The sequence below is a fragment of the Callorhinchus milii genome, unplaced genomic scaffold, assembly GCF_018977255.1.
Source record: "Callorhinchus milii isolate IMCB2004 unplaced genomic scaffold, IMCB_Cmil_1.0 Scaffold21, whole genome shotgun sequence".
Lineage (NCBI taxonomy): Eukaryota > Metazoa > Chordata > Chondrichthyes > Chimaeriformes > Callorhinchidae > Callorhinchus > Callorhinchus milii.
Window position 1 is genome coordinate 9022695 of NW_024704762.1, and position 17909 is coordinate 9040603.

Sequence of the window (17909 nt, forward strand, 5' to 3'; positions counted from 1 at the left end):
GTGACCGAGTTTATTTGACTTTACCCTGTTCCTATGAAATGGGAGTTTACACACAAAAAAGCACGAACGTACAGAACGCAGAGTGTTACCTTCTCTGTGGTGAGGCGGAAGCCGGGCTTTAACAGGTAGACGCTCTTATCCACGGTGGCGACGCACGTGCACGACCCTCGTTCGCCTCTCACCGAGAGGTTGATCAAGTCCCCGGGCTTCGTCTCGTTGGAGGAGAGTGAAACCGACACCTGGATATTTCATCAAAGAGAAAAAATTGGAATTATTGGCCCCCTATTCATGTTCGCAATTCATCACATCCTCTCCCACCCCCCACACCAAACACACACACACACACACCCACACACCAAACACACACCCACACCAAACACACACACCAAACACACACCCACACACCAAACACACACACACACACCTAACACACACACACACACCAAACACGCGCACATATACAAACATCACACGCACATAGAAATACCACACACATATACAAATACCACACACACACCAAACACACCGAAAAGGTCTGACTCAGGCCTGGGGGGGGAGGGTCAACACCTGGACAGAGACACAGTCTGTACACTCCTCGTTCAAGAAAGTGTCTTCCTCGGCAGCCCTGACTGCCGCACTGATACTGCCGGGGCCTTCAGCCTCTCTCTGCGGGAATCGAACCCGGTTCCTCTCGCTTGCGAGGCGAGCGCGCTGACCGCTACCCGAACGTGACTCCGCTCGCTCAGTCGTGTACGTCGGGAGTCTTTCTTCCCTCCGGGATCGCGCTCTTCTGGCAAAAAATACCTTATTCTCGTAAGAAGGCTGGATGGGGACTTGGATGCTGTCGGTGATGCCCTCTCCGTTCTCCCGCACGTAGTAGACCAGGAGTCTGCTGAGGGGCGCCATGTTGTGCGTGACGGTGAACCGCAGGGAGGTGCTGCACACCTCGACCTCCCCGGCCGGCGACTTGGTGGGGGCTGGAGAGGAGGAGACGGTGGTTTTGGGTTTGGTTTTTAACAAAAGGGGACGAAACTCGCCGCGTGTGAGGTGTTCATGCATCGCATCGCCGAGAAAATACAGGGCGCAAGATCGATCACGAGTGTCCGACCAACACCCTCTCTCTCTCTCTCTCTCCCCCTCTCTCTCCCCTACGCCCCACTCACTCCCCACACAATACTCATGTGCTCGGGGAGTCTATTATGCGCCACTTCTAAACACTTCCGTGCGTTTTGCGCAGAGGGGAATTACGGCGTTCAGGGAACCTACGATTCAGCCTCCAACACACATGGCGCGTAACGCACTCAACTTTACGCGCGGTTATAGACCCACTTCCTCGTTCCTTTTAGGTTATCCTCGTGTCAGTTTATCTGATACAAAGGGGGGTGGGGGGGGGGGGGAGAACGAGACACCAGGATTCAATCCATTGTGTACACACACACACACAGCCCTGTCCGACTAATCCGGACGGTTTGCTTTTCCGCAATGGGGTGAGGGGGTGGGGGGCCTGATATCATCACCGAGCCCGGCTGATTGGCGTTGATGGGAATAAGGCTCCGACTGGCAGGTTCGGCGATCTGCACGTCTTTTTCTCCTCCGCTTACGGTGTGGCGAGGCCGGGGAGCTTTGCTTTTTCTTGTCGAAGGTGACGGTCGCTCTCTTGCTGCGCTGCCGGGTGACGCTGGCCGCCTGCATCCCCGCCTTCACGATGTTCCCTCGAGACGCCAGCTCGTAGTGAAGGGTAAAGTCACAGGCGCAGGTGGACTTCAGCGCTATCCAGGCTTCCTCCCCCACCTGTGCTCACAGATAAACAACAACAACAACAGCACGTTACACTTGTAATAACCTAGAACCACGTGAGCTCAACTTGGGGTGGGGGGGGGGGGTCTTCGAAACCCACGACCTCCTGACAACAGTTTGAGCCTTCGTAAGAGATGGCGATGATGCAACAGAAAGCGTTCAGGTTAGGAACGGGAGGAGGCCATTCAGCCCTCAAGCCCTGTTCCGTCATTCTATAAGATCATGACTGATCTGGTACCTCAAAACCCCCCCCCAATTACCCGCCTTTACCCCGTATCCCTTGATACCCTGACATGCGAAACATCTATCCACCTCAGTCTTAAAAATGTGAATGGATCCAACGTCTCCGGATTCCCACTCCCCTTTGAGTGAAATATATGCCTCCTGATTTTACTCCTAAATGGCCTAAAATAGCTCTAACTTTAGGATTAGGTTCTGGCAAAAGGCGGGTGATAACTGGTACAAACACCTACTTACCTGGAACGCTCTGTCCGGCCCCTGAAGTTGAATGTGGCATTTGCTCGGCGAGTACCAGCTACTGATGGACAGGTAACTCGGGAGATACTGGTCACCTGCTACTTTCCCCTCGATCGCTGTCACCTTGGTCTGAGAGAGAGAGGAAACAAAACACGTTGTTGATTATTTTACCCCTTGCAGAGACGGTGGGGTGAAGCTCGCTCTGCTCTCAGCCTCAGCCCTGCCCCTCCCTCAAATACCCGTCTCAATACCACTGACATCCCGATCGGTTCTCGCTCACTCCAAACCCATTCTCAAGACAATTTTCAACATCTGCCTATTCCACTTAACTTGGCGGAGCTCAGTTATTGTGGAGAATCCCAGCATAGAAACCCAGTCACTTTCATCCTCCGTCACGCTCTTTCTCTCCCCAAACCTTTCCTCCCCATCGCCGCACTCTCACGCCTTTCCCATGTCTCCCTCCCTCTGACCTCTTGCTCTCTTCCCTCAACGGCAGGGAATTGGATGCGTACGTGAAAAGGAACGATTTGCAGGACTATGGGGTAAGAGCGTGGGAGTGGGACTATTCGGTAGCTCTTTCAAAGAGCCTGGCACAGGAACGAGATGGGCCGAATGGCCTCCTTCTGGCTATAAGATTCTATGATTCTCTCAACACCCTCCACCCCAACTCCCATCGCTGGCTCTACCTCTCGCTCGGGCTCGCGGCTGCCTGTACCCACCTCTAACCAGACGTACTGAGCCACGGTTGGGATGGAGGGAATCTCAAACTGCACCACGCCGTTCTTGGACACCAGTTCGCTGGTGTAGACATTGTCCTTCGGGGTGAGCTCAGCCTTAATGCGTACTGTGACTCCGTCTGCAGAGCTGCCGTCCGGGTAAGTCACCTCCACCTGACAATGAGCCAGAGATAAAGTTGTTGTTCATCAGTAACCCACTCTTGTAGAAAAACCAAAGCAAATCCCTCCCTGAGCTTCTACTGCAACTAATATACTAATAATGCTTGCATTTGATAGACAGCCTTATCCCGCAATCCCTCCCTCCGCCTTATTCCCTCCTTCCCCATCTTCAGGTCACGGCCTGATGACCTTCCACTTCGACCGGTCACCTTTCCCTTCCCTCTGGCTTGGCGTCATGCTCTCGCACAAAACACACAGTCACTATGCTTTACAGTCCTGTAAAGCTCTTTGACGTGAAAGGCGCTACGTCAATGTGAAGATTATTATTATTATTATCTTGACTATGACCATTGCCCCTAAGCTTAGGTTCCTTATCAATAGCAGCGTCCCATTGGCCTTGGTTCGGGCTGGCTCACCTTGCCTTTGTACGGGAGACCCGGCTTAAACTGCTTGCGAGTATCCTTGGAATACTTGATGTCAATCAGCTGCTTGTGGACAGGAGTGGAGTCGTCAAAGGTGATCTGTTTGCTGCCGTCGGAGCTGGTCACCGACGCCCAGATGTTCACGGAGCCGCGGAAATGTTCCGGCACGTCGACCGGCATCATGTCCTTGACGCAGATGGGAAAGCCGGCAATGCCGTCAATCTGCAGCCGGGAAAGACGGGCAAAGGAAATAAAACAGGGAGGGTTAGAGCCGGGAGTGTGTCACAGGGCAGGAGAGTGGAACATCGCTCCGGGAATATCGCCCGGCCTCTCTTCGTCGATGAACCCGCTTCATCCCAGGTATTAATTGATCTGGGACGCAGAGCGGTGGAAGCAGATTCGATAATAACTTTCAAAAGGGAACTGGATATGTACTTGAAAATAAAAAGCAAAGCTATAGGGGCAATGGGACTAGTTGGTAGCTCTTTCAAAGAGGAATGAAGGCACGATGGACTGAATGGCCTCTCGCTGTGCTGTAAGGTTCTATGATAACCTGGTGAATTGATGCTGGATGCTTGCCAAGGCAGGATTGGAAATCAGGCTGGAGGCTGACTGAATCCAAGCTTGATAAACGCGAGCACGCTAAAGCCTGTCTGGACACAAACCAAACACGCACGAGAAGCGAGGACTATTAAGTGCGAGACATGGAATCGGGTATCCATCATCATTTGAAGCCTTATCCATCCAAGTTTTCCAAGACAGGGCATCAAGGGATATGGGGCAAGGGTGAGTAATTGGAGGTGAGGTACAGATCAGCCACAATCTGATAGAATGGCGGAACAGGCTCGAGGGGCTGAACGGCAACTCCCGTTCCAATCGAACTCTTTTAACCGGCTTCTCACCTCCATGGTTTTCATGACCGGGTGACCGACTTCGTGCCTGTAGTAGCCCACGCCGTTCACTGTCATGTTGACGGTGAGTTTGCCCGTCACCGGTTTGCCAAATGTGTACCTGAGAGAGAGAAAGAGAGAGAGAGAGAGAGAATGTGGAAGATAAGGATGCGAAGGGAAGATGTTGCAGACACAGCAACATCCTGAGCCTAACACTCTTCACCCAGCCGCTAAGGGTAACAGGAAGACAGCGAGTGAGAGAGAGGGAGAGAGAGAGCGACTTGAAGTTGGGGAAGGAAGAGGCGAGGTGGAGAAAGACAGAGTGAGAGAGTGAGAGAGAGCGCGCGCGAGAGAGAGAGAGAGCACCCGAGTCTGTTGCCCATCAATTATCCGGGCTTCACTCAGGGTTTTCCCAACGACGGCACATCCCAACTTGGTGTGAAAGTCCCTCCACTCTACAGTAGAGGGCAATAGAGCACAGACCCATATAACTGTGGCACGTTTTGTTTCAAAGAAAAATGTGCTTTTGCCTTTCCGTCACCTCCGAGCATTTAAAACCCAGAGCTTGGGAGTCATCACCTTACCCTGCTCTGCTCCCCGGCGGTTCTACCTTTACTCTTTCCAACCCTGGTAGCATCCGGGACTCAATAATAATAATAATAATAATAATAAATAGATAATAATCCTTACCTGGCATGAACAGTTCCCCTCTCGCACTTGTTGGGGTCCTGGATGTACCTGGGTGGGTCGATGGTCAACTCGAACTTTGGGAGAACTAAATGGAAATTAAAACAACACGGAGAGCAAAGGAGGGAACAGTCACCATTTGGGGAGAAATCACGAACCCCCCCCCCCCCCCCCGCCATTTCAATGAACATTCTCGTTTTAGAGATCGTGGGGCTTTTGTTTGGAAACTACACCCAAAGTTTGGAGAGAGAGAGAGAGAGAGAGATGCTCAATTTTAAGAGTTAGAATCCTGGACAATCAACAACAATAAAGCTCGTTTCATGTTAAGGAGAACGTCTCGAAGAGCTTTACGGAGACTGATTTGGGAGCCTGAGGTGGGAGCGTGAAGGGTGCGGTTTCTGGCAGAGAGATGGGACTTTTACACAGTTTTTTCAAAGAATAAAGGTAAGACAGAGGGATTTGGGGAAGAGAATTCCCTCCAAATCAAACCCTGTACTGTAATGGGTCGAGTGATAGCACTCCCGGGTCGGCAGAAGGCAGAATGTTGGTACAACAGGGTCTGAGTGCACAAGAACAACGTTTAAGAGCTTGAACTCAAACCTGAAACTTTCTTAAACTCCCAACTAGAGTTCAACTGACGATCTCCACCCTGACCGTACACCATTCAACGCCAATTACACAATTATTCTGATCAAACTTCTCTGGAAAGGGAGGGCAGGGTTTGGGGCACAATAACTGGGAGCAAGGGAACATCAGCCATGATTTCTAACCCTCCCCCCCCCACCACCCGCCACCATCGATCACCGCTCAGGCAAGTTTGGCCCAGAGGTACTGATGCAGTTGGGAGTTAATTGGTGGCTGTCCAATCGGAATATTTGGTTCAATCCTGTGATGGGGAGAGTCAGCACCTTGGGACGTCCTCCTGACGTGAAAGGCGCGATACAAATGTAATGTGTTGTTGTTTCATCAGAGTGTTTGTCCCTTTAATGCGGACGGTCCAATCTGAAGATTGGTCTCATCCCTATATACAACAAGCCACGGCCACGTTCCAGCATCATCGCGACCAACCAGAAAAGGCCTTGCTTTTGTTTTTGACCGCTTATCAGTCCTTCCTTAACTACCAGCATCTGGTTTCCAGGGCAACGTGCTTCCAAATGAATTAAAACCAGGCCGTTTCTCTTGGGTTGATGAGCCACTGCCAAAACAACAAGGGGTTTGATTGAAAAAAAATGTTACTCCAAGCGCTGTTTGTCTTGGAACGGGCCACTTCGCACTGGAACATCAACCAACGTCATTCACAAGAAACTTTTGAGTTCAGTTCATGTCAGAGCAGCTGGGATTTAGCCTGTTGCACGTGGAAGCTTTTCCTTGTGTGTTTGTCTGTGTGTGTGTGTGTGTGGGGGGGGGACAAGGGGGTTGGAAGGGGGGAGAACGGAAGGGCGACGGGGTGGGGCGGGGGAGATGGGAGAATAGGGGAGAAGATGAGAGAGTCATTCAGTAGCGTGAACTCTGGCTGACAGCCCCCTTTCCAAGCTGGCGCTCCAGCACTAATTGTAGGAAGAGCGAGCGCGAAGGGGAACAGGCTCGATTCCGGTCTGAGAGGCTGGTGGAAACAGATTTGATAGCAGCTTTCAAAAGGGAAATAGATAGGTACTTAAAAAGGAAAATGTGCAGGGCTAAGGGGTTAAGAGCAAAGGGAGTGGGACTAGTTGGCTAGCTCTTTCAAAGAGCCCGCACAGGAACGATGGGCCGAATGATTAGTAGATTAGTATCTCCCTTTATTTCTCTTTACAGCCACTATTTTCTGCTAATTTTGTTTCCCTGCAAAACGCAGGGATTTCCCTGAGGCTCGGGATGAATGAGTTGCTTACATACGAATGTTTGTTTGCTTTCAGCTTGACTTTCACCATTGCTTCCGCACAGAGTGAAGCAATGATGTACACGCGGTGATGGTTCTGAAAGGCTCTTTGGAAGATTCTGGTTAGTAAGGGAAGTACTGTTCAGTTGGAACAGTTTATAGCTAGGTGCAGGGAGGTGTGGGAGGGAGGGGGAGGGAGGGAGGGAACCAGAGGATGGAGAGAGAGAGAAAAGAAGTAAAAAGATGGGGGGAGGAGGGGAGAGATGTACACACAGAAGGAAGCGAAAGAGCGGGCCATGTCAGCACAGAGAGAGGGAACAGGGAGAAAAGAGAAACAGTCAGAAGACGGAGAGAGAGAGAGAGAGACAAAGAGAGAGCAATAGAAGAGAGGGAAGAGAGGGGGAAGGAGAGAGGGAAACAGAACCAGGGAGAGTAAGGAGAGAGAGAAAAGGAAGAGGCAAAAAGGAAAGAGAACAGAGACACAGAGAGGGAGACGGAATTCTGTGAAGCGCTTTGAGACGTCTCAATGACGTGATACAGTGCTATATCAAATGCAAGGATTATTATTATTATTAATTATTAATAAAGGAGAGAAAGTTAAGCAAGCACACAGGGAGAGCGAGAGAAACAGGCAGAGACTTAAGCACTTACAGCAACTCTCATCTACTGAAGACCGTTTTATTCTAAAAGCTGTAACAGGGATGAACTCTTCCCTGAGCTCTGCCCTCAACTCACCATATTTATGGACTTCGAATGTTTTGTTGTACGTGTGTCCCTGCATCTCAACAAAAAGGATCCACTCGCCAAATACCGGCTGGTCGGAGAGGGGGAAACTCATGTTTACTACACCTGAAAAACACAACAGCTGTTAAACACTTATTTTGTGCACATTCCCCTCCTCTGCCCACCAACCCCTCGACACCCACGATCAATTGTGTCGCTGTTGGAAGTGTTTGCATTCATCCCGGAGAATTTCTATCCAACTTGGAACGTCCACACTTAACAATAATAATCTTTGCATTTGATATAATGCCTTATCTCATCTTCGAGACGTCTCAAAGCTCTTCAAAGGATATACTGGAAAGGGAATTGACTGAATATTTTGAGGGGGAAACACTTAATAAGAAGAAGAATCACTTGCGAACTAACTGAAACAATCTTCCCAATTAAAGACGAGAGGCCGGGACTTGTTCTGCTAAAGGCGAACACTCCTCTGATGGCAAGTTTCCTTCTTTCCCAAACACTCACCACAGCAAACGGGCTTCAGTTCGTTCCACTGGATCATCCGGGAGCCTCGTGGATCCTGGGAATGAGAAACTGGAATTAACTGGGCTTTCTTGCTTACTGTCACCTTCTCCTGCTGTTACCGTGCTGTTTCTTGTTGGAACTCGCCAATCTTTCTCAGCACCAAGGCTTTCATGAATTACATGGGTTTCATGTATTGGGCAGGCGGCCGTTTTAAAGACAACCTGAGCAGATTGTCCGCCTGTCAGCGCTTTGGGACGTCCTCCCAACATGAAAGGCGCCAAGCAAATGTAATTTGTTGTTATTGCTGTGATAACCCACCGCACTTAACATAACCTGTTCGCCAACACTCAACTTTTAACCACATGTTTGTAACACGTCACTGACTGTCCCAGGTCCAGACTTGAGGTGACTGGATGGTGGTGCTCTGGGTTAAACCCTCTGAGACACTGTGAAGGGCGCTATATAAATGCAAGTTGTTGTAGATATTATCGGGTTAGAGGCAAGACCATGGCTTCAGATCCAACCCAGGATTTGGAGACGTTCACTGCCTGAAAAAACAGCCTCGTTCCTCCTCTCCCTGCTTCAAAAACATCCTCAACATTTCTTTGAGCATACCTTTGGTTCACTCCCTGATTTTTCCCCTCCCCTCCTCCCTGGGCCAGCGTTTCCTATCGTGGCTGCAAAGCGCTCAGAGACATTCACCCTCTGCTAAGAGAATGAATGTCCTTGTTAATATTATCACAAGCTACTTACCACAATGTAAGCTTCAAGCTGCAGAAGAGAGGGAGAGAGAAAAAAATCAGAGATAAACAGATGAACACAGTATCGGGAGGTGCTCTCAGTCTAATTGTGCCGCTGTTTTAATGTCCACACCGCACAATGTAAGTAAATGCCTGCTGCGGAACATGACATTACCAAGTGAGCACATGCTTTCAATTCACAGTCTCACTGAGTTAGTGTCTGCGATCACGAGGTTAGGTTTGGCTCAATGCGTGGCCCTCGCCTTAGCACATCAGAGCTCGAGTTCACATCCACACTCCAGCACAATACTGGGGGAAACCCGCTGCACTGTCGGAGGTGACATTAAACCCAGGTCCTCGTGATGGTTCGAGTCAACGCTACAGATCCCAAGACGCTAGTTGGAAGTATAGCAGGTCATAGGAACAAAGGAACAGAAGGAGGCCATTCATCCACTCAAGCCTGTTCCGCCATTGTGTTAGATCATCACTGATCTGTACCTCAACTCAATTTACCCGCCTTTGCCCCATATCCCTTGATCCCCTGATCTAACAAATATCTGTCCACCTCAGTCTCAAAAATGTGAATGGACCCAGCCATAAATCCACAGCTTTTTTTGGGGGGGAGGGAAAGAGTTCCAGATTCCCATTAGCCAATGGGTGTAGAACTGCTTTCACTCCTGATTTCACTCCCAAATGGATCTCTCTCCCAGCGCCCTGACCCCTTCTACTCCTTCATCCAAATTCGCAGTAAAAACAGATTCAATTGGCTATTCATCTCACTGACATTTATGGGATGTTGGCACAGATCAAAGACGTTGCCTTTGCAACAAACACGGCACTTCAATGTAACTCACTGGCATTCATCGCCCGCCAATCGCCAACACTAGTAAACCTTTAATTACATGTATAAATCCCCAAACAAGGCGCCCTCTAGGCTTACCAATTTACTGTAAAATGCCGCGACTGTAGTTTGGAGGTGAATGCGGCATTGAATTTGTGCATAGCAATGCCCCACTAACAGCAACAAAGTGTACTACCAATTTTATTTGAAGGAATGTGGGTGAAATGTCAGGAAAAATTCCCTTTTTTGAATAGCGCCACAGGATCTTTAACATCCACTGGAACTGGCACAAGGCACCTTGGCTTAAAGTCTATCCGAAGGATGGCGCCTCCCACAGTACAGCGTTCCCCTCCCCCCCCAGCACTACCCTGGAGTGTCAGAGTAGACAATGAGCTCAAAGAACCTTCTGACGTATTAACTCAACCAACCTGAGAGTGATGCGGGACAACTGACTGACTGACTAATCTGAAACTCTCCCCCCATTTAGTTTGGTCCTTGCTTGGATCTGAAACGTGTGAGTTGCAAAGGAGGAGGATATGTGTCTGTCTGTGTGTGGGGCGTGGTGGGGGGGTTGGGGGAGAGATATGGGGGCAGTGTTTGGAGGGGGTGGGGTGGGGAGGAAAAAGATGTCATCCCACATCGTTCCACTCTGTTGCGCACAGACTCAGGGCAGAAAGTCAGCTTTCCATTGCCATTGAGAAGGGACAAACCATCTTCTCTCCACAAAGGAACGCACAACAAAAATGCCCATTCAACATTTTCTTGGGGTCGAAATTACCACCGCTCCACAAACCCTTTGTTTTTGACAGGAACTGAAATTGACTTTCGATTTCTGAATGGTAAAATATGTATATATATACACACACATAAAGTAAACCTCTCATAAGTCATCTCAGTTGGGACCATACATTTAATACGACTTCTGCAATGTACAAGTCATGTCAAACTTGAATAGAATATAAACCCTTGAACGGGATTTGGAGCAGATGTAATAATAATAATCGTTGCATTTGATGTAGTGCCTTAATCAGGTCTCCAAAGCGCTTCACAACATATACTGTAAAGTGAATTGACTGTATGTTTTGTGGGCGAAATAGAGGTACGACTTAGGAGTATTATACGAGTTATACAGATCAGACTTATGTAAGTTTTACTGTGTGTAAAAAGAAAAAAAAAAGCCTAGCCTGGAAAGAGTCAGTGAAACACATCCCCGAGACTGACATTCCATAAGAAACCAGATGACATGTTGGAATGCTGTTTGGAAAAATGCCCATTGTAATACCCGGTTTCTCAACTGGACGCTGGCCTCAAGCTGTCTGTAAAGGAGCCTGCGGTAATCTGCAGCAGCTGCCACCATTACTGACATATCCAGGAACTCAATTTGTATTCCGGACATCCATTATACAGGAATACATAAGTGATCTCCGGGGAGAGAGGGGTTAGATTGCTGTACAGTTTCTAGACCAGGATTGAAGCAATGGGGAAGCCGTTTTATCAAGGGGACATAAGCCTGCCTTCCATACAGGTTTCTACTCTCGACCCCCAACCCTCAATCACTGTATGCACACGCGCACACATACATAGAGGCTAAGGCATTGCCCCAAAGCAGCACGGAGCCAGCGTGGACGGAGAGCAACTGTGAGCCATACTGTCAAGGCTCCAGTGCATTTCTGAGAGATTACTGGATTGTCAGAGGTGCTGTCCCTCGAGTTTGAAGCATCAGTTTCAGCGTTACCGTGAGCAGCGGGGGTTTGAGAGAGCAGCACAAAGGAATCTCCTCTTAGCCCCACAGCCCCGAAACCAAATCCAGGGACTTGCGGAGCCCAAAGCTCTCCCGATCTTACCTTCTCATTGGCGGGTCGAAGGTCCGGAGTGACGGTGAATACATTGACGAGAACTGAGTGCGGAGAGGAGGAAAGACAGCAGTCATTCAAACAAAAATGTTCCAGGAAGATGGTTCATTTGTTAATTCCACCTGAATTACAGTGAACGGGTTTCAGCAGGTGCTCCCGGCACTGACATAACTGGGACTGAGAGGACTGGGCGGGAGGCTGAGTGAGTAGCCTTGGATTAGCTCCTGTCCTTTCGTATCTGACACCTTGGTTCAAATCCAGGTCACAGAACATGTGCTATGTTAACTGAGAGGCTCTGGCTCAACACCTGGTGTGCAGATTTTTGGGTAAACTCATTTTAAAGTATAATAATAATCCTCGCATTTGATACGGCGCCTTATCAGGTCTTCGAGACGTCTCAAAGCGCTTCACAGGATATACTGTAAAGTGAATCGACTATATTTTGTGGGCGAAACGCGACAGCCAATTGCGCACAGCAGCGTCCCACAAAACAGTCGTGGATTGAGTGACCAAATTATTATTTTTTTTTAAAGAAAAACTTTTGAAGTGATTATTACCTCCGGAAAAGCCATCCGCCAATCGACTAACAATCAGGTTCCTACTTACTGCCGGGTAACCCGAGGTAAGAGGAAGCCAGCGTACCTTTCTGCGAGGGTTTGTAGACGGGTTTGTCTGTTTGGATAAACACGGACGACCCCTTCGCGTCGATCGTTACAGTCGTGAAATTGTGGAAAATATAGCCATCATCTGTCAGGTGCCGGTTACCCCACACCTTCAGATGTGCCTGTCCCCGGAGCCCTGAGGGAACCTGGCGAGAGAAAGAAACAATATAGAGATTAACCAAAGCCTTTAAGCGTTCCGAGACGCTGCCCTGTGTGAAGGGCGCAATGTTGTTGTTGTTGATGATGTTGTAACACCAGTTTGAGATAATAATACAACCTGAGATTGTAATACCGAGGTACAATACAATACCTTCGGTCTCCCTCCTTCCCCCACCCTCCATACACACACACACACACACACACCCCGATCACATCTCACTGCAAACGTAATACAATGGGTTGAAGAAGATTCTATTGTCTGTTTATCGTACACATTGAATTAAGGGTCACTTTCTTTTTCATTCCCACTGCGATACCATTGGACCTGCGAAGTGAATTGCAATGTTGCAGCTGTGGTTTGCTGGCACGAGCGGGAGACGCACTGTTTTCGCAAGTGCCAGACCCGTCTCAAGACCCCCTTCTTCGACCGTGCCTTCGGTCACCCTCCTACCCCCACCCTCCCTGCCCTCCACCCCTCCTGATCCCAACCCCCAGGTCAGGTCCAAATCCCTGACCGTCCCAACGCCTTGGGACATGTATTGTGTGTTGTGGATGTTCGGGGAGGAGAGACTGTTGGAAGCTGATCTGGATGGGACATTGTGAGGTCAATGTAATTCCAGTGGCCACTTCCACCGACCACACTCCGAGAGTCACTTTTAATGTACACAGTAACCCTAACCCGGTCTCACTACAGTTTGGACTCGGGAACAATTCTTAAGAAGCCCATCTCACACCAATTCAGCTTTACACAGGCCCCAGACGAGACAAAGTGAAGTTTTTTCCCAAAAAAACTTCAATCAGTTCTCAGCTCCTGTTTATAATCCTCACGTCAGCAGAAAACAGGCAGCGGGTTTAAACACACATTTGCGGGTGATCTGTTTTCCCTGAGCACAGGGCACTGTGTGTAAGGCAGTAAGATTCATTAATCCCTGATCATTTCAGTCTCAACGCAAGTACTGGTGACAAACACAGCGCAGTGTAATATCAATGAGCAATAGGGAGGGGGGGGGGGTGGGGGTGGGAGAGAGAGGTAACTCCTCACTCGCTTTCTCTCGTACACACGTAACAGTACAAAACAATCCTGTGAATCTCATCAAATATCCTGAAGGATTACAGCGGATTTCTTCGTCAAACTTAAATTTGCTTTGCTGAACTAATGACAACAATAATAATAAATAATAATCCTCGCCTGTGATACGGCGTCGAGACACTGCAAAGCGCATCACGGGATACGCTGAAGAAGTGGGAGTGACTGTGTATTTTGTGGGCGAAAGCCGCCATGCCTCGCGTCACACACAAAAAAAAAGGGCACCGACCGACCGCAAGCCGGGAATACTTCACATTGCAACTTCACAGAAAGTCAGGGTGGGGGTCAGTGGACACTTTGGTTGCAAGTTGGATGTGAGGACCACGCACGTGTGTGTGTGTGCGTGTTTTGGGGAGGGAGGGGGGGGAAGCCAGCTGGATGTCTTGTCATCCCAGTTTCCCCCCCCCCCCAAACACACACACTTCCATTGAACATACAACATACATCAGCGCTGGACTGGACTGTTGGGAGGAGTGGATTCTGACTAAATAGCCATCAAAGTGGAACTCAGCAAATGGAGGTGTTCCTAAAGGAAGTCCCTCACTCTGAGTAGGAGAGATCAACGGCTTCTCGTTTGGGGGATCAATGGCTTTTTTGGGCAAACTCGGCCTTATATATATATAACATATATATATACATTTAAAAAATACTCAAAAAGTGTGTGTGGGGGGGGCGGGAGGGGGGGAGAGAGGGACACAGCGAAAGAGAGAGAGGGAGAACTTCAATTTCATCTTCAAAAACTTGTCAATTTCACTCCAATTAAAACTAATTTTTAATCTTAAAGAGGACTCTTTTTTTTTTGGGGGGGGGGGGAGGAGGGAGGGGGAGTGAGGGTGGGTCGGGGGGGCGAATGCAAAAAGAATACAACCTTACCTTTAACTTGACTGTTCCCTTTTCTGGTGGTGGTGGTGGGGAGAAAAAAAAGGATATAAAGCAGTGGGAATTATAAATATTTCTTTATACACAAAATCCTTTTCTTAAAGCACAGGCGCACACATTGAAAGCAAATGGAATTGGGACTTTGCAACACACGCAAACAGACAAACAAACAAACAAACGAGGAAAGAAAGAAAGAAAGAAAGAAAGAAAGAAACAAACAAACCAAAGAAAGAAATAAATAATAAGTAACGGTCACGCGCTGTGTTAATGTAACCGGTGCAAATCCACTGGAAGTTAGTAATGTAAATATTATTATTATGTATTATTATTATTACAGTAATGTTATTATAAGGTAGTTGTGTGACTGGAAATCTGTTCCAACGCAGACAGCAACTGACCCAAGACTGTTCCCTGACTGTGAGCCACCGGTTCGCCCTTCACCACGAGCTGAACTTGCACTCGGGTTTCTTTCACCGGATTAAATATCGTTATACTGATGACTTCTTCTACCCCCACTTTGAAAAGTGAAGGGGCAACGATCAGATAACCTCTAACAAGAAGACAAGAGAGGTGTGTGGGTGTGGGGGGCGGTGGGGGGTCTTGTGTCGTTAGCTCGTTCGGCACAACACACTCACGCACACTCACTCACACTTTTTCACACTCGCTCGCGCTCTCATTCTCTCACTCACTCTCTCGTTCTCACACTCACTCACTCACTCACTCACTGCCTCACTCAATCTCACACTCTCTCACACTCACTTACTCACTCTCTCACTTACACTCACTCTCTCTCACTCACTCTCACACACTCACTCAATCACTCTCACACTCACTCAATCACTCTCACACTCACTCACTCAATCTCACACTCTCACACTCACTCACTCACTCAATCTCACACTCTCTCACACTCACTTACTCACTCTCTCACTCACTCACTCACACTTACACTCACTCTCTCTCACACTTACTCAATCACTCTCACACTCACTCACTCACACTCTCATTCTCACACACTCACACCCACTCTCTTTCTCTCAAACTCACTCTCACTCACTCTCACACTCACTCAATCACTCTCACACTCACTCACTCACACTCTCATTCTCACACACTCACACCCACTCTCTTTCTCTCACACTCACTCTCTCACACGTACTCTCACTCACTCTCACACTCACTCAAATCACTCTCACACTCACAGACACACACACACGCACACAAAAAAAAACACTCACACAACGTGTGCTTTTGCTTTGCAGTCAGAGGATCTTTAAAGTAAAGTCGATTCAAACGAGCGAGAGAGACAACACACACTCACACACACACTTGCACACTCACTCACACACACACACTTGCACACTCACTCACACTCACACACACACTTACACACTCACTCACACACACACACTTACACACTCACTCACACACACACTTGCACACACACACACACTCACACACGCACTTGCACACTCACTCACACTCACTCACACAATACTTACTGTCTTTGCTGAGCACAGGAACAGATGCAACAGAAACAAGAGGCAAAACTGTACAAAATCCAACAGAAGTGCCTGATTTGATGCATTTCCAAGGAAGTTCTTCCCCAAAATTGCTGAGAAACAGGGAAGGAGGGAGGGAGGGAGGGGGAGAGAGAGAGAGGGGGGGAGAGGGGGGGAGAGGGGAGGGGGGAAAGATCTACTTCGGAGGCTTCTTTTTATAAAACAAAATCCCCCTCTCCTTCCTTCACAGCCCCAGTGGTGTATGAGCCATTGGAAGGTTTTTCTTCGGAGCCTTTCCAGGCACTTTCCTCCAGTCCTACAGTCTGAGGGACTGGTCCTTGTTCCTCAAGTCTCTGCCAAGTTTCTTAACTGTTAAAGTTCACCCCCTCTCCCCCTCTCTCTCTTTCTCTCTTCCCCCCTTTCTCTCTTCCCCCCTTTCTCTCCCCACCTCCCCTCCTCCTCTCCCTCCCCCTCTTTCTCTCTCCCCCCTTTCTCTTCCCACTCCCCTCTTCCTCTCTTTCTTCCCCCCACTCTCTCTCTCCCCCCTCTTTCTCTCCCCACCCCCCCTCTTCCTCTCTCTCTCTCTTCCCCCCCTCTCTCTCTCTCCTCCCCCTCCTCTCTCTCTCTCCCCCCCCCTCCTCCCCCCCTCTCTCTCTCTCTCTCCCCCCCCCTCCCCCCCTCTCTCTCTCTCTCTCTCCCCCTCCTCCCCCTCTCTCTCTCCCTGGTAATAAGATGTGAAACTCCCTTTTATTCAGACTGAAGTTTGCTGGAAATCTCAAGTCACTCACTTTCCTACTTTGGGGGGAAAAAAAATCGACTTCTCTCTGTTTTTTGGGGTTTTTTTTTAAAAAAAGCCACAAACTTTTTTTTCTTTGCTTTGATGTAGTAACTTTTTTGTTTCTGTAAATCTCTCTCTCTCTCTCTCTCTCTGGCTCCCTCTTTCTCTCTCTCTCCCTCTCTCTCTCTGGTTTAGTCTGGTTGGATAGGAAGGATATCTCCTCCTATAGGTTGCAAAGAGCTGACAGAGAAAGAGAGAGAGAGAGAGAGAGCATTGAAGGGGTAGCAAAGAGAGACATCAAAGACATTTTTTTTTACACACACACCAAATATAAAAACGACTTGAAGTCAACATAAGTTGCCAAAACCGCACAAAAAAGTTTTGCGCACAACTTCGGTGCTCGACTTCTAAGCTACCGACCAAAGAAGTCTCGACTCAAATTAACATGGACTTCCAAAGTCCCGCTGACTGATTCAAAGTCGAACCTCAGCTGAAACGCCGCATCTAATATTGAATGGGTCCCTCCTCTTAATTCGATAAGTTTTATTTCTGCAATCTTACCGAGGGGGGGGGGGGGGGGGGGTAGACCTGGCACCTTAGCTGCGAAGTGGAAACACTTACTTGAATGACACGTGGGAGGATATTCAAGGGGATATCTGACTCTGATGGGAAGGTTGCACTGATATTTTTTGCCCTGGAACTATGTAAATACCATCGCTAATAATAATAATAATAATAATAATAATAATCCTTGCATTTGATATAGCACTTTTCACGTCGGGAGGACGTCCCAAAGCGCTTCACAGAACACACTGTAAAGTGAATTGACTGTATATTTGAGGGCGAACGCGGCAGCCAATTGCGCACAGCAATGTCCCACAAAGTGTCGTAGATTGAAAATGACCAATTTATTATTGTTTTTTTTTTGGAGGTTTATTATTAGGCTCTGTGTGGAGTAAGGAAACTTGCCCAAGGTTTCGCCCTCTGGAATTGAACTCAGGTCTCTCACTTGCAAAGCGAGTGCTCTAACCACTGAGCTACAGGACTCCACTAATACCACGGATTCAAGCGCAATGCTCTGACATTTCAGGCGGGGCGAAACCTCAGGCAGGTTTCCTTACTCCTCCACACAC

The 17909-nt window shown here is 48.6% G+C and overlaps 1 protein-coding gene across 1 annotated transcript in view; it reads right to left on the minus strand.

The window, feature by feature from the left end:
* The window catches only part of cpamd8 (C3 and PZP like alpha-2-macroglobulin domain containing 8), a 45546-nt gene extending 29402 nt beyond the window's left edge, over nucleotides 1–16144 (minus strand). The window contains exons 1-16 of the mRNA XM_042342696.1: nucleotides 15999–16144; nucleotides 14895–15046; nucleotides 14491–14513; nucleotides 12352–12517; nucleotides 11701–11753; nucleotides 9029–9046; nucleotides 8276–8330; nucleotides 7763–7876; nucleotides 5173–5257; nucleotides 4495–4603; nucleotides 3587–3814; nucleotides 2994–3164; nucleotides 2275–2403; nucleotides 1602–1791; nucleotides 805–977; nucleotides 90–239 (exon numbers count right to left, since the gene is read on the minus strand). Of these exons, the coding sequence (XP_042198630.1) occupies nucleotides 90–239; nucleotides 805–977; nucleotides 1602–1791; nucleotides 2275–2403; nucleotides 2994–3164; nucleotides 3587–3814; nucleotides 4495–4603; nucleotides 5173–5257; nucleotides 7763–7876; nucleotides 8276–8330; nucleotides 9029–9046; nucleotides 11701–11753; nucleotides 12352–12517; nucleotides 14491–14513; nucleotides 14895–15046; nucleotides 15999–16084 (1902 nt within the window). The 5' untranslated portion in view covers nucleotides 16085–16144. The remainder of the gene's footprint in view (nucleotides 1–89; nucleotides 240–804; nucleotides 978–1601; nucleotides 1792–2274; nucleotides 2404–2993; nucleotides 3165–3586; nucleotides 3815–4494; nucleotides 4604–5172; nucleotides 5258–7762; nucleotides 7877–8275; nucleotides 8331–9028; nucleotides 9047–11700; nucleotides 11754–12351; nucleotides 12518–14490; nucleotides 14514–14894; nucleotides 15047–15998) is intronic.
* Between the last annotated feature and the right edge of the window lie 1765 nt (nucleotides 16145–17909).